The sequence below is a fragment of the Pan paniscus genome, chromosome 5, assembly GCF_029289425.2.
Source record: "Pan paniscus chromosome 5, NHGRI_mPanPan1-v2.0_pri, whole genome shotgun sequence".
Lineage (NCBI taxonomy): Eukaryota > Metazoa > Chordata > Mammalia > Primates > Hominidae > Pan > Pan paniscus.
In genome coordinates, this window is record NC_073254.2 from 52,659,732 (window position 1) to 52,673,289 (window position 13,558).

The following is a 13,558-nucleotide window of genomic DNA, read 5'->3' on the forward strand; positions in this document are numbered from 1 at the left end:
GTGAGCACCGGGCCGAGCACAGGGGAGCTTCCAGAGCCAGGCGAGCAGGGAGCAGAGGACCACAGAAGCACATACTGAGGGGGAGTGAAAGTGGAGTGCGCTGAGGAGTTCAGATAAATGATAAGGATGATGCTGAGTACACAAGGAACAGGGGTCACAGAAGGAAGTGGTGGAGTCTTTAAGAGGTAAGCATTGGGGGAATTTACTGACAGAAGTCGTAAACGTAGCTAAAAAATTAAATGAATTCGTTGCTGCGGTGCTCACAAAGGAAGAGGAGAGACAGATGCCAGCAGCAGACGTACACTTCCCAGAGGAGAGGGATGGAATGCCGCAGGAAATCAGAAGCGTGCCAGAGCAGGTGATCAAGAAATCTACACTCTCAGACTGCCGAGGCCGCTGTCGCCTGAGAGCTGGACAGATCGGAGGGAAGCGGGGAAAATTAGCATGCAGCAGATGGAGACTGAGCCTTTGGATGCAGGAAGACCTGGCCGACTGGAGCAAGACAGATACACACCTACAGCAGGCAAGAAATCCCAGTCCGCCTTAGCTCAGTCAGGCCAGCCTGGGGGGCCTGCTTCCACGCACTGCCTGCTGTCCGCCTTCTCCTATTCCAGCAGCTGCCGGGGGTGTTTGGAGTTCGGGGCAGTTTCCATGGTCCCTGTTGCAGAGCTATCAACCCACTGAGCTCCTGCCCCCAAGAATGACTTCAGGTCTCTCTAAACAGCCGGCTGCTCTGCTAGCTGCTACTTACACACTGTCCAGGCCACTTCCCAACTTTTGCCAAACTGCCCAGCCACCAGATCTTCTCTTGAATGCTCTTCCATAGGAGCCTCCATGCTGTGCTTCCCCACCAGTCCCTGCTCTGCCCGCCTCTCTCTTGATGGGGAAGCACCTGCAGAAGACAGGCCTACCTGGGCCATTCGGCAAAGCGTGTGTTCACGCAGATTTCCCTTTATTGTACACACACAGACAGACCTTTCCATGCCATAGACCAAATCCATCGATAGTTTTTGAAGCTAGCACAAAGTCTCTGCGTTCACAAACACTGAGTAGCTAAAGGGAAACAGAGTGTTTCTCTGGCTCTGACTAAAACGAAGGCCACTGTTACGGACTGATGCTTGTGTCCCTCCCAAATTCCTCTGTGGAAGCCCTAACCCCTAATGGAATGGGATTAGAAGTGGGGTCTTTGGGAAGTGATCAGGTTCAGCGGAGGTCATGAAGGTGGAACCCCCGTGATGGGATTGGTGTCCTTATAGGAAATGAGACTGAGCGCTCATGCCTGCGCCCTCTGTCACTGTCTCTTGCGAAGTGCACACACCAAAGAAGGCCGTCTGAGGACAGAACCCAGAAGACGGCCCTCACCAAGAACCAGAGTCTGCTGGCACCCTGACCTCAGACTTCCAGCCTCTGGGACTGTGAGAAATCAATATGTTACTTTAGCCAACAGAATAGCCAGCTGAGACAGCTGCTGATGTTACTTAGCAAACAAGCAGGGACAGACGGAGGAAACCCTGCATCCTCTGCCCTCCAGGCCACGCTCCATAGTGAGAGAGGTACCCTGACCCCTGTTTTTGATGGCACAGTTCTGGCTCCCATGGGACTGTGAATCAGGGTGGTGCTGCACTCTCATCTCCAGCCTCCTGTCCTATGCTGCGGCCCTCCCCAGCTCCACGAAGTGCTCTTGTCCATGCGGTCATATCCTCTAGAGCTGTCTCTCCCAGGAATCCTGCCTGACCCAAGTCACCCTCCTTCCCTGATGTGACCCCGTCCCTCACGCCTCTGAACTCTGCCATACTGGCTTACACACATTTCCATTGTTCTCTAAGATAGGTGTTATGACATTTTTCAAATAATGTCCCAGAACCCAGTATGCTGCAGTAAAGAACATTCTCTGAGGGTTTGCTGTATTCTTGATGCCCAATACAGTTCAGCTTTATTGTACATTTTTTGTTTTTTGAGTCAGGGTCTCACTCTGCTGCCCAGGGCTGGAGTGCAGTGGTATAATCATAGCTCACTGCAGCCTCGAACTCCTAGGCTCAAGCGATCCTCCTGCCTCAGCCTCCTGGGTAACTGGGACTATAGGTGCACACCACCGTGTCTGCTAATTGGTTTTCTTTCTTTCTTTTTCTTTTTCTTTTTTTTATTGAGATGGAGCCTTGTTCTGTTGCCGAGGCTGGAGTGCAGTGGCACAATCTTGGCTCACTGCAACCTCGGCCTCCTGGGTTTAAGCAATCGTCTTGCCTCAGCCTCCCATGTAGCTGGGATTACAGGCACATACCACCATGTCCAGCTAATTTTTGTATTTTTAGCACAGACGGGGTTTTACCATGTTAGCCAGGCTGGTCCCAAACTTCTGACCTCAAGTGATCCACCTGCCTTGGCCTTCCAAAGTGCTGGAATTACAGGTGTGAGCTACCAGGCCCAGCCTTTTTTCTTTTCTTTTTTTTTTTTTTTTAAGTAGAGACAAGGTCTCACTATGTTTCCCATGTTGGTCTTGAACTCCTGGGCTCAAGCGAACCTGTGGCCTCAGCCTCCCAAAGTGTTGGGATTACAGGCGTGAGCCAATGCACCTGGCTTATTGTGCCTTTTTTTGTTCTCTGAGAATGAGATCCTGTTCATTATTTATTTTATGACTTAAGATGATTCCTGGCCCAGTGTGGTGGCTCATGCCTGTAATCCTAGCACTCTGGGAGGCTGAGGCAGGTGGATCACCTGAGGTCAGGAGTTCGAGACCAGGCTGGCCAACGTGGTGAAACCTGTCTCTACAAAAAAAAATTACAAAAATTGGCTGGGCTTGGTGGCGGGCACCTATAATCCCAGCTAACTGGGAGGCTGAGGCAGAATAATCACTTGAACGCAGGGGGCAGAAGTTGCAGTGAGCTGAGATTGTGCCACTGCACTCCAGCCTGGGTGACAGAGTGAGACTCTGTCTAAAAAAAAAAAAAAACCAAAGATGTTTCCCAGTTGACAACACTACTTTGAGGCTTTTTTCCCCTGATCAATAACTGATTCAAAAAGACAACTGAGCAAGTTATTCACTAGCCAAATGGGATGGATCACAAGTTAACTAGTGACCTACTATCCAACCCATTTAAAATGGCTGGTCCAATCTCCACCAAAGTGGTTGGGGCCCCTTGTACAGAGATTTTTGGGAAACTCATCATCAAAGAGAGGTCTTACACTCCAACTTCCGAGCTCTGTAATGGGAAATCATTCTTCATCTAGAATAGCTTTGAAAAAAAAGTCCAAGATTCTTTTCTTCTTCCTTGGTCACTGAGGTAACAGGGTTGGGACCTAGGGCAGCCCTAGAAGAAGGCCCTGGGCAGACTTGCCTTGCTGCTTCTTAGCCTTTTCTGACTTGAGAATTCCTTCTGTTATAATACAAAATTTCAGGGTTCCATTTGGGAATTAAAAAAAAAACTGGTCTAAAATTTTTGGGGGGATGCAGTGTATAAAAAGCAAAAACTGCAAATGAAAAACAGTTAATTCGATTTCAATATGTTACTATGTAAAAATTTCAATTGTTTATGACCTGGTGTTTATAATTCTTGAATTTTTCTTTAGAAAACATCGGTTGGTTTACTTTTATAGTTTTCAGATTTGTTTTGAAATAAAGAGGCAAGAGGAAAAGTTCCAGGTTTCTGTTTACAAGTTCCTCTCTGCAAGAAACACATTGTAGACGTGGACCACTTTTATTCTAAATAAATAAAAAGCCAAAATGAATTTAAATTATCACAATATTTTCACGTTTAAAAATGCTTTTTGAAGTACCAGAAACACGTTGATGTGTTCTGGGGAAATTTTAATTCCATAAAGACAATGCATGAATCCCAAGCACAGGGCCCATTTGCTGGATGGAAACGAGAAGCCCTGTGTTCATAAAGCAGTAAAAAACCTTTCTGCTTTCATCTAGGGTCTCTCTCTCAAGCTGTCACGCTGGTTATTATTTGCTACTTAATGTTGTGCTCCCTCGGGCACAGGGACACCCCACCGCCACCGCCCTGCCGGCCAGTGTAGCCCCTCACAGGCACCCAGGGCACTATCCTGTGACTTGAGCTCAGGACTCACACCAGACTCGGGCTCCGCCCATCCCTGTGCCAGGGCCCCTGTTGGGAGTAGAGAGGGCAGTGATCATGGGTGAGATGAGGATGGGCAGGCCAAGCAGAACCCAGGCATCCTGGCTCAGGGAGCGGGTGGCTGAGAGCTCATGGCAGGAAGGTGGGAAGGGGCAGGAGGCAGGATTGCGTGTGGGCTGAGGCTCCAAGGTCCTGGTGTGTGTTCCGCTGTGCCGTGGAGCTTCATTTATAAAACACAATTCAAAGGTAAAAAGACCCTAAGCATTTCAAGATGGTGCCACAGAGCATTAAACCTCAAGCACTGGGTCCCATGCGACTGTCCTGGTGGCACACCATAGAGCCAATCCTGCATAAATCTGAGAAAGATCACGGAAAGGTAAAATTGCAGAAATGTTGCTACTTTTATGTTTCTCATCTACCTGTTGCATTTCGACCCATCATTTCCTATGCTGCCTCTCTTAAACCAGAGGTTCTTCGGAGGCACACGCTTGACACAGTGTGACTACAAAACAGCAAGGGAGCGATAAGGCAGCAGCACGGCCGCCTGCTAGACGCCATGCTCAGAGGGGCAAGAAACCTCATACAATTGCTGTCATTTGGGAGGGCTGAGGACTCAGAGACAAGGGATGGGGTGTTTGACCTCTCAAGCCCTCTGTGGTTGGCCGATTCCACAGAGAGCTGTAGGAATTAGCAAAGCAATAGGGGCTGGCTTTCATTTGCTAATGAAGAGATATCCAAAAATGATAATGATAACCCCACTGTGCAATTGCAGGACTTTCTCCACACCAAGCTGTCTGAATAGCAGGCCATTAGCAGGCAGAACAAACAATTCCACTTAACTCAGGATGTAGCATTTACCTGTACATCATGAAATCTCATGGCACCTCTCATGAAAAGAGACCCTTACCTCATTTGCTGTGTTGTGTGTCCCAACGATACGGATGAAGGAGGCAGGCTGCCTTTCAAAAGTTACTGACTGCCAGGACCTGTGAGAGGAAACAACCATTTGCCTGATTAGATGGTGCGGTTGACTCTCTGGTAGTGTGGCCGATGGAGTCATGTCCACTGAGGAGGGAGGGCTTCCCGTCCTCGGAGACCTGCACTATAGGAGGGGCAGGCAGCTGGGCTGCACCTAATGTATGGCTGAGAGAGGCAGGACATACACAGTGTCCCTATTCAGGAGCTTACAATCCCATCACAGAAGGCACTCCTCCCCATCTGTGAATGTCACTTAGGCTTCTTACAAAGCCCTCCATAAACAAGCACAAAGGGCAGACCAAGCTCATTACAACAAGGGGTGGGGGGAGGGATGGCACTGGGAGATATACCTAGTGTTAGGTGACAAGTTGATGGGTGCAGCACACCAGCATGGCACATGTATGCATATGTGACAGGCCTGCACGTTGTGCACATGTATCCTAGAACTTGGAGTATAGTAATAATAAAAAAAAAAGTGCGGACAAATAGATGTAATCACGGTGGCAGGAGTTCATAAATACATTTCCCCATCTATAAAATGGGGCCATGACAGGGCCTACTCCAGGGCTGTTGGCAGAATGACCTCAGTCATTCATCAGATGCGCAGCCAAGGGGGAGCAGTTACTCAGCACGGCAGGCTTCTGGGAGGAGGAGAGTTTTGAAGAGGGCAGGGATGCAGGAGGGCTGCAGAGTTCCAGCACTTGGGTTGGGGCAGTGGGGGTCCTGCACCACCCTCTGACCCCACCATGTGAGTGATGGCACATGGGGGTTGTGGCAAGTTCTCCACAGGCCTCTACCCCCTTCTTTCCTGCTTCCAAAACGCTGCCCCCGACACCGTCTATTCTTAAGACTGGCCTGACTCTGTCTGGGTGGTTTCAAAAGCATCCCCGATATTTTCAAGGCAATTCCTCATTGATCAGCATGGGCCAGGCCAGCTCATTTAAGACTCAGCAGAGCAGGCCCTGAACAGACCCTGAGAGGAGGAGTTCTGCTCTTGGCTGAACGCTCAGCAGCTCATCAGAATGCACTGGAGGAGTGCACGGCACCCACGACTGTAAACTCCAGTAATATTTTCTGTAATAAATGTGAGGAGTTCACAGTTGCTGCCATCCCTCCTCTGCTCTCACAGTGGAAATGCCAGCTGCTGGGAAGCTGTTTCCTGTAATTGTCTAATTACCAAGTAATGTTAGCAAAGAAAATATATATGTATTTGCAGTTTGTTTTTCCCCCTTTGGTTTCAGGTGTTCCATCTTCCCTCTCACTATGAACCTCCCACTGAGATTGATTCACTGCTGCCTGGACACCAGTCCCCTTAAGGTCATTAAAAAGTCATTACCATCTTGTGTGTAAAGTCTGTGCCCCTGAAACCAGTGTTCTGGAAACAAAGAAAAATCACTGTCTCCATAAAAATGCTCTTATTCACACATGAAGGTGACGCCATCTGACCATGCCCAGGGCTTGTGCTGGTGGCCTATTTTCTCGGTGGGCGACTGCTGTCCTCCCAGACCCCCAGCTCTCTTGGGGAGTTTGCTAGATGGGATGCAGCCCGTGGGCCGGCGGCAGGGGGGCCTGCAAGGCCCTGTGGGGTTTCCACAGGCCTAGCTGTCTCTTGCGAGCCAAGCAGTGGAACTGACCACACACTCACGTTCTTCCTCCAGCAGGTGAGGGGAAGTGAAGGGAGCAGCCCCTGGCCAAGGTTCACACTGTTTGGGACATCAGAGTCCCATCCCTGTCCCTAAAGGAAGCTAAGAGTACACTAAAGCTGGCCCACTGGCTGCTTCTCAGGCCACGCCTCCAGAAAGAGAAAAAGAAATAGGATGAGTGACAGTAGCTGGTGACAGCTATTAGGTTCAAGTCAGTTTCACAAAAAGGACTGGCTTGGGGAGGCGGCGGGAGTGGAAGAAACTGAGCAAAGATTTTGTTCTTTTCAGCCTTCTAGCTCGATGCCTGTCAAATATCAAAGTGATTCTGGACAGTTGGAAGCTCTTAGTCCTCAACAACATGCGTGTGGCTCTGAGAGTGAAGGCAGGCCCAGAATCACGGCCCTGTGGTCCCACGCACTTCTCCCTCCACGATGTAGAGGAGGTTTGAGGAGCCCAGGCAGTGAGGTCTCGCTGGGAGCCGTCCTGGGCAGAGCCGGCCTGAACCTGGGTCTCCCTCCCCTATCTCCCTTGCTGCTCCTCTTGCCTCCACTCTCCTCTCCCTACGTCAGGCTTAGGGCTCTGGGCTCTGGGCTCTGGGCTCTGGGCTCTGGCCCCACTGCCCTTGCTTCTGCATGGGGAGGCAGGAGAGGCAGGGGAGGCAGGGCTGGCAGGGCAGCAGTCTGAGCGGGAGGGAACTTTGAGGAGTAAGAAGATCAGAAGGTCTCAATTTAATACCAATCTTCCATTACACTGCATTAATGTCTAATCACAGTGGACTTCAGCCTGAGAGTTGAATATATGATTTCATTTTCAGCAGAGCCGGATAGCAATTCTAAACCAAAGTATCAGTAGTAAGGGAAGTTGGTTAGGACAAGGAAATGAGCATCTGTCTCCCCCCATCAGATTCCATTTCCCCTGAACTTTTTCAGAATAACTTGCCATGTTGCTTGAAGGGGAAATGACAAGGTGGCACCAGAGTGGTCACCACATTTGCAATCACTGTGAAACCTCAAAGGAGCTGCCTTGGCTGAGATTTCACAGAGCCAAAAAACCACCAGCATTGTTTAGTCAATGCAAAAGCTTGACTGCCATGTTTATTGGGCTTTATTGATAGCTGCATAAATATTCCAACTCACCAGGTACCCAGAATCTCTTCTCTAGTAGGCAAAACTTCCAGGAAAGACAACAGACTGCTAGAGGCATGGCAGCCCGCCCAGTTCAGAGCCAGGGCTGGGCGCTGAGAGGAAGGTGTTTGAACAGGAGCAGTGAATTGTTAAAAAATAAATATGGTCTTAATAAAAACAAAAAAGCTTAATAAGAACAAAAAAACCCACGAAGGATTGACGTCCCAACCCCATACTGGCTCTGACTGGATGAACCGTTACCCTTTCCGGAATGCTGACAGAAATAACACCGGTCACCTGCTCACAGAAACGCATCTAGAATGAGGTCCCAATTATGTCCAATTTAAATAGGTATCTATACACATAGGTATTATTTTTAAATTTTTAATTATTTTTTATTTAATAAAAATTTTAAACTTATTTACTTTTTAAATTATTTTTTGTTTATTCTTTCCCATGCACACATGTGCAGAACTATACACATATGTATTAAAACATAGATGTCTATAAGAATGTTTGCCAAAATGTTGGTCCAGATTTTAGCTTTGGATGGAAGAATTTCAAGAGCCATTTAGTTTACTTTGGTGCTTTTCTGTCCTGTTTAAACTTGGTAGAATGTCTAATACACATAAGCATTAAACAGAGTACCTATCTTGCCTATTGTCCAAGGATTTAATAATACAGATCACACGGCCTGGAGCCAGTGAGAATGCCAGCACTGTATTACTGTGCCAAGTATTCCAGTGGAGAGGTCATGGGTGACGGTCAAGACAGCAGGCTTTACTCCTGGTCTTTCAGGACTAGGGGCAATGTGGCACAGGGGTGGAGAGCATGGGCTCTGTACCCTGGCTGCCCGTGTTTGAATCTTTATTTTGTGCTTTTAACAGCTCTAGGACCTTAAGCAAGTTGCTTAGCCTCTCTAGGCTGCAGTCTCTTCACCTGTAAAATGGGAATAATAGGAATAACTACCTAAATTATTTTGGTAAAGATTAAATACATTAACAAATATAAAACATCTAGAAAAGTATTGGCATATATTAAATACTATAAAAATTAGTTGATAGTGTTATTACCACTATAATTACATTCAGCCAGTGAGATACAGTGTTCCTGGGCCTCATCTGTGAGCTGTCAAGTTTGACAGTATATGATTCAATGATTACCACAGAGGTTCTTGGGACACCCAAGGTGACTCCCATCAGCACCCATGTCTTGGAGGCAGACAAGCAGCTGGGCTTTGGAAGAATTAAATAAGTATGTTTTGAATACATTCTTGTGCATGGCACCTGCTGGGTGCTATGGAAGACACGTGCAAGATGTAGTGCCCCTTCCTTAAGAAGTGTGTAATCTCACCAGGGAGATGAGCTCTCCTTCCACAAACTCATTAGACAACAATGCAAACAGTACAGTGGTCCCAACTTATAAACAGGTGCTGTTCCAAAACTTGCCTTGTAGTTGGTTGTTTGATGCTTGGAAACAATTTTTCCATAGAAATAAAGCTATAAATTTTGAGAGGGTGCCCAGACCCACCCACAAAACTCAATTTAACCCATAATGAAGCTAAAAGACTAAGTATATGTGAAAGAGGAAAAAAAGAGATATTGTTGCCAGAGTAGTAATTAAGCAAGCCAGAAAAACAAGGGATTTAAAACAATCTTTCTAAAGCTGCTGCTTGAGGAATGAGGATTAAATTCTGTAATGCAAATGAAATCATGGGGATGTAGCTGGAACATGGTAGGCGGTCTTTTAATAAGGAAAGTTAAAATAACGGGCCAGGTTTGTCATCCTAAAAGACTTCCCCATCCACAGACCACTGCCTGGTTTACAAAGTGTCTTAGAGTCATGATCTATCTCATTTGGTTCCCAACACAATCTTTTGGGTAGGCAGCCAGGCAATCTGAATCCCATTTCAGAGGTGAGGAAACTGAGGCAAAGAGAAGAGAAGTAATCTGTGTCACATCCTAGAGCTGTCAGGATAGAGTCAGCAATAGAAGCCAGATTTAATGACTGTGAGCTTAGTTTCTTTCCACCAAAGGGCAAGATGAAGACCTTTCAAATAATTTAGAGGCCAAGGCACTGACTAGTCACTGTCCCCTGGGTTTTATTTTCCTGGCTCCCAGAATATTATTGACACCTCATTTACGTGTCTGTGTCATGACTCCGGGGCCAGAACCATATGGATCATACACACGAGTGGATCATAAGGTGGCCTCAGGTAAGTGACCATCTGCTAAAGTCTCCGTTTCCCGTGTGAAGTAGGGGTGATAACAGTACTCACCATTTGGGGTTGTGAGGACTCAAGGAGAAAACACAAAGAGCATGGCATGTGGTGAAAGCAAATTAACTGTTGGCTATTACTCTCACATCTTTACATTCACACATATGGCAAACTGGAAAGAAAAGAGGCTCAGCAGGTGCTCTATGAAAAGATCAGTATGGAAAAAGATCTAAAACAGAAGCCTTGCTCAAAAGCAAGTTAGAGGACAATATGTACAATATGGGATTACACACACTAAACTGTATGCATGACTCAGGAAAACATACAGGTCTGTAAAATAGTGTGAAATATTCTGGAAGGATAGATGCTAAATTCTTGACAGTGTTGGCTGAGGAGAGGGCGAGGACTGGGACTGCTGATGGGGAACAAAGGAGATTTCAGCATTAACTAGAATGTTTCATTTCTTTGATTAAAATAAAAAAGACTTGAAGTATATGCAAAAAATATTAAATAGGGTCAATTCTGGGGATAAGTATGTGAGCAAATGTTATATTATTTTTATTCTCATGGATTTTAAACAGTTCTTGAAATAAATAAAAAGAGACAGAAGAGGAGAAAGGGAGTAAAACAATGTCTGTGTTCAGGTGGGCAGGAATTTGCTGGAGATGGAATTAGCTAAACTACAAATATAAAAATGAGGGGGGGAAGTGGAGTTGGTCCTGCAGTAGCAGTGTGGATCCGGCAGGTGGTGCTGCTGGCTCCAGCCAGCTGTGTCACCATCAGAAAGAAGCAGAGGACAGGAGAGCCACCGGATGGGAGGAATGTACGGTCGCCATCAGCAAGGGAGGGTTTGCGTGAGTGGCTCCGGATGATAAGGACACTGCACAGGCCCATAAGTGACGAGAGAAAGGGTGACCGTAGTGCTCAGCAGAGAGCAGCTCTCTGTCCTGAGCCTTGTTTTGCCTTCTCTGAGGATTCAGGATCCTGTGGCAATGGTGAGGGTGCCTAGTCTTCTTGAATCTGGAAAACTATGTGACTCTACTGCACATACTATAAAGAGAAAGCACATATCAGAACTTTTCTGCAGCAGACCTGTTGAACATTGGGGAGACAGAGACAGGAAAGTATTTGGCTAGGGCCAGACTGGCAAGTAAACACAGCAAACTCAACACATGGCACAGAATGCATTCTTTCCACTAAAATGGCACTAAAGAAATATTTGTTTCCCATCAAATATATGTGTTATATATTAATTAATTAATACATGCAGACACATGCATGACCACAAAACAAAGAGGAAGAATGAGGAGGTGTGACTGTCTCTCTGCATCGGCACCTCAGAGAGGAAGGCACACAGAAAGCAAGTGGAATCACACCACAGAACCCTAGAAAGGCTCAGATCCTCAAGTCACCAGCTACCTTTGAAGGTGGAGGTGTGCAGGGGGCTGAACCAGGAAGACTGGTTGAAAGAAGGAAAAAGGAGCAGGTGCACTCCTCAAATCCCTTCCCCTCCTTCCTGCATAGTGGGGACAACCATCCCTTCACCTTGACAGGAGACACACATTTCCCTCTGGAGACCATGAACAGAGAAGATCTGAACTCCGGGGACCTAGGCACAGCAGAGGGTAGAATCCTGTAGCAGCTGAGAGCAAAGGAGTTACATGGAAGTCATATCCCGGATGGTGAGACCCCCCAGTTCCCTTCCCTCAGTTGGCTTTCAGGCCACCGTGATACAGTCTTAAACCCCAGGCAGGAGACTGGAGAGTCCCTTTCGGGAGCCGCTGACTGGCCCAAGAGGAAAGAGCTACAGATACTGAACGACCTTCCCTCTCTCTGTCCCTCTCTCCTTTCTTCCATAAATATTGATCAAGTCCTTACTATGGAATAAGCCCATTTTTAGACCCTGAGGATATAGCATACAACAAAGTTCCTGCCCTCCAAGAGCTTATGTTCTAATGGGAAGGAGACAGAAAAAAAAATTTATCAGCGTTAAAAAGGGGCTATGGAGAAACACAAAACAGTGTTAAGTAGACTTGGAGGAACACATTGCTTTAGTTAACATATTTAGGGAAGGTCTCTTGGGTAAGGTGACAAATGAGCTAACACCTACACAACTGGAGGACACGCTCATGCAGATCTGAAGGGGCATTCCAGTGAGAAGGCACAGAAAGCACCAGTGTGCTGGGCAGGGGTATCCTAGTGAAACATCTAATCCCTGCCTGATAACCCTCAGTGAAGCCCACAAACCCATCCATATACTAGAAGCTTCCAGCCAGCTTTCACAATGCCTAACATTTAAAGGGGAATGGGGGCAAGAAAAGCCTGGGCTGCTGCCCCTAAACTGTAGGCAGGGGTGACCATGGGCTACCATCCTCGAGGCTTGGGGTGGAGGCACAAACAAAGCTCTATTTTAGGGCCTGCCTCTACAGACTGCACACTGTCCTGGAGCCCAGCGAAGCTGGACCTGAGGTCAGGAGAAGCATGGCCTGCTGTCCTCAGGGCTTAGATGTGCACAGGCTATGCACTCAGGGCTGAGGGGCAACCAAGGTGCTGGCTACCACAGCAGGGGCTGAGGTATAAGCACCACGGGCATTTCCCACCTGCAGGCCTAGGCTACTGTCACTGAAGGTGGCACTGCCCTCTCCAGGGAAACAAATGAAAATGAAAACAAAATAGACCAAAACCTGTGGGACACTGCAAAAGCAGTACTCAGAGGGAAGTTTACAGGTTTAAGCCCCTATATCCAAAAGTAGAAAGGTTTCAAATAAACAGTATAACAATGTACCTCAAGAAACTAGAAAAGGAAGAACAAATCAAACTCCTAAATTAGCAGGAGGAAAGAAACAATAAAGATCAGAGCAGAATTAAATGAAATAGAGACTACATAAAAATACAAAGGATCAATGAAATGGAAAATTGGTTCTTAGAAAAGATAAACAAAATTGATAAACTGCTAGCTAGACTAACCAAGAAGAGAGAAGACCCAAATTAACAAAATTAGAAGTGAAAAAGGAAACATTACAACTGATGCCACCGAAATACAAAAGATCATCAGAGACTATTCTGAACAACTATATGCTAACAAACTAGAAAACCTAGAAGAAATGGATAAACTCCTGGAAACATGCAATCTATCAAGATTGAATCAGGAAGAAATAGAAAACCTGAACAGATCAATAATGAGTAGTGAAATGGAATCCATAACAAAAAGCCTCCCAACAAAGAAAAGCTCAGGACCTGATGGATTCACTGACAAATTCTACCAAACATATAAAGAGGAACTAATACCAATCCTCTTCAAACTATTCTAAAAAACTGGGTGGCACATGCCTATAATACCAGCTACCTGGGAGGCTGAGGGAGGAGAACTGCTTGAGTCTGGGAGTTTGCGATTGCAGTGAGCATTGATTGTGCCATGACATGCCAGCCTGGGCAACAGAGCAAGACCCTGTCTCTAAAAAAAATAAAGTTAAAAAAAAAAAAATCCCAAAACCAAAGAGGAGGGAATACTCCTTAACT

The 13,558-nt window shown here is 46.6% G+C and overlaps 1 protein-coding gene across 6 annotated transcripts in view; it reads right to left on the reverse strand.

Annotated features, from left to right (window-relative positions):
* The window catches only part of BTBD9 (BTB domain containing 9), a 483,830-nt gene that overhangs the window by 19,043 nt on the left and 451,229 nt on the right, over positions 1–13,558 (reverse strand). For all 6 annotated transcript variants that reach the window (XM_034962027.3, XM_034962029.3, XM_055113567.2 and 3 more), the window contains one exon: positions 4,984–5,062. In XM_034962027.3, coding sequence (XP_034817918.1) covers positions 4,984–5,062 — 79 coding nt within the window. The remainder of the gene's footprint in view (positions 1–4,983; positions 5,063–13,558) is intronic.